We start from the raw sequence: 744 nt of genomic DNA, 5'->3' as shown, positions 1-744 counted from the left end.
CCAAAAAAAAAAAAAAAAAAAAAACCAACAAGAAAAAGGTAAGCCTTGCCTTCAAGGTAACACCTAACTAGCTATGGCAACACATATTTGAGGCAGGAGGGTCATGAGTTCAAAGCTAGTATGGGCAATTTAGACTGACTCAAAATAAAATGTAAAAAGCACAGGTCAGTGATAGGTACAGCACTGCCCTAGCAACGTGAAGTTGTGTATCTGACCCCACCCACCCACCCACACCCCCCAAATAAAGCCATAATGTAGTCCTAGACTTCCAGATAACGACAACGCACAACTGTCTCAGCCTGCGTCAAACAGAGAAACAAGAAGGCAACAAAGACATACATTTCTTGCAGATCACATCCTTCTTCAGCAGGCGGGTCCCAGAAATGCAGTGCCACCTTCCAGAGCTTGATCTGCTGGTCCCAAGACCGCCGACTGTACTTCTTAAATTTGTTAGGGGTTTTTGGGTGGATGCCAGGTTGTCGAAGGTGTCTACAGAAAGAGAAAGATTACCCTAGCACAGGCCACTCACATCTGCAGTCACTGTACAATTGTGCAAGCCTTGAGGTTAGCATTCAACAATTTAGGAGGATCAACTGAGATTCTACAAATAAAGTAACAGAACAAAAGCACAACTGGTGGTAGACACCTATTATCCCACCACGTGGGAGGCTGAGGCAGGAAGGCTGCATCAAGTTCAAGGCCAGACTGGGCCACAAAGCAAGAGCTTACCTTTAAATTAGTTTT

The 744-nt window shown here is 44.8% G+C and overlaps 1 protein-coding gene across 2 annotated transcripts in view; it reads right to left on the bottom strand.

The window, feature by feature from the left end:
* The window catches only part of Slbp (stem-loop binding protein), a 17,615-nt gene that overhangs the window by 6,408 nt on the left and 10,463 nt on the right, over positions 1 to 744 (bottom strand). For both annotated transcript variants that reach the window (XM_023700604.1, XM_023700603.1), the window contains one exon: positions 340 to 489. In XM_023700604.1, coding sequence (XP_023556372.1) covers positions 340 to 489 — 150 coding nt within the window. The remainder of the gene's footprint in view (positions 1 to 339; positions 490 to 744) is intronic.

Source organism: Octodon degus, unplaced genomic scaffold, assembly GCF_000260255.1.
Source record: "Octodon degus isolate 3935 unplaced genomic scaffold, OctDeg1.0 scaffold00006, whole genome shotgun sequence".
Classification (NCBI taxonomy): Eukaryota; Metazoa; Chordata; class Mammalia; order Rodentia; family Octodontidae; genus Octodon; species Octodon degus.
This window is presented reverse-complemented; position numbering and strand designations above follow the sequence as displayed.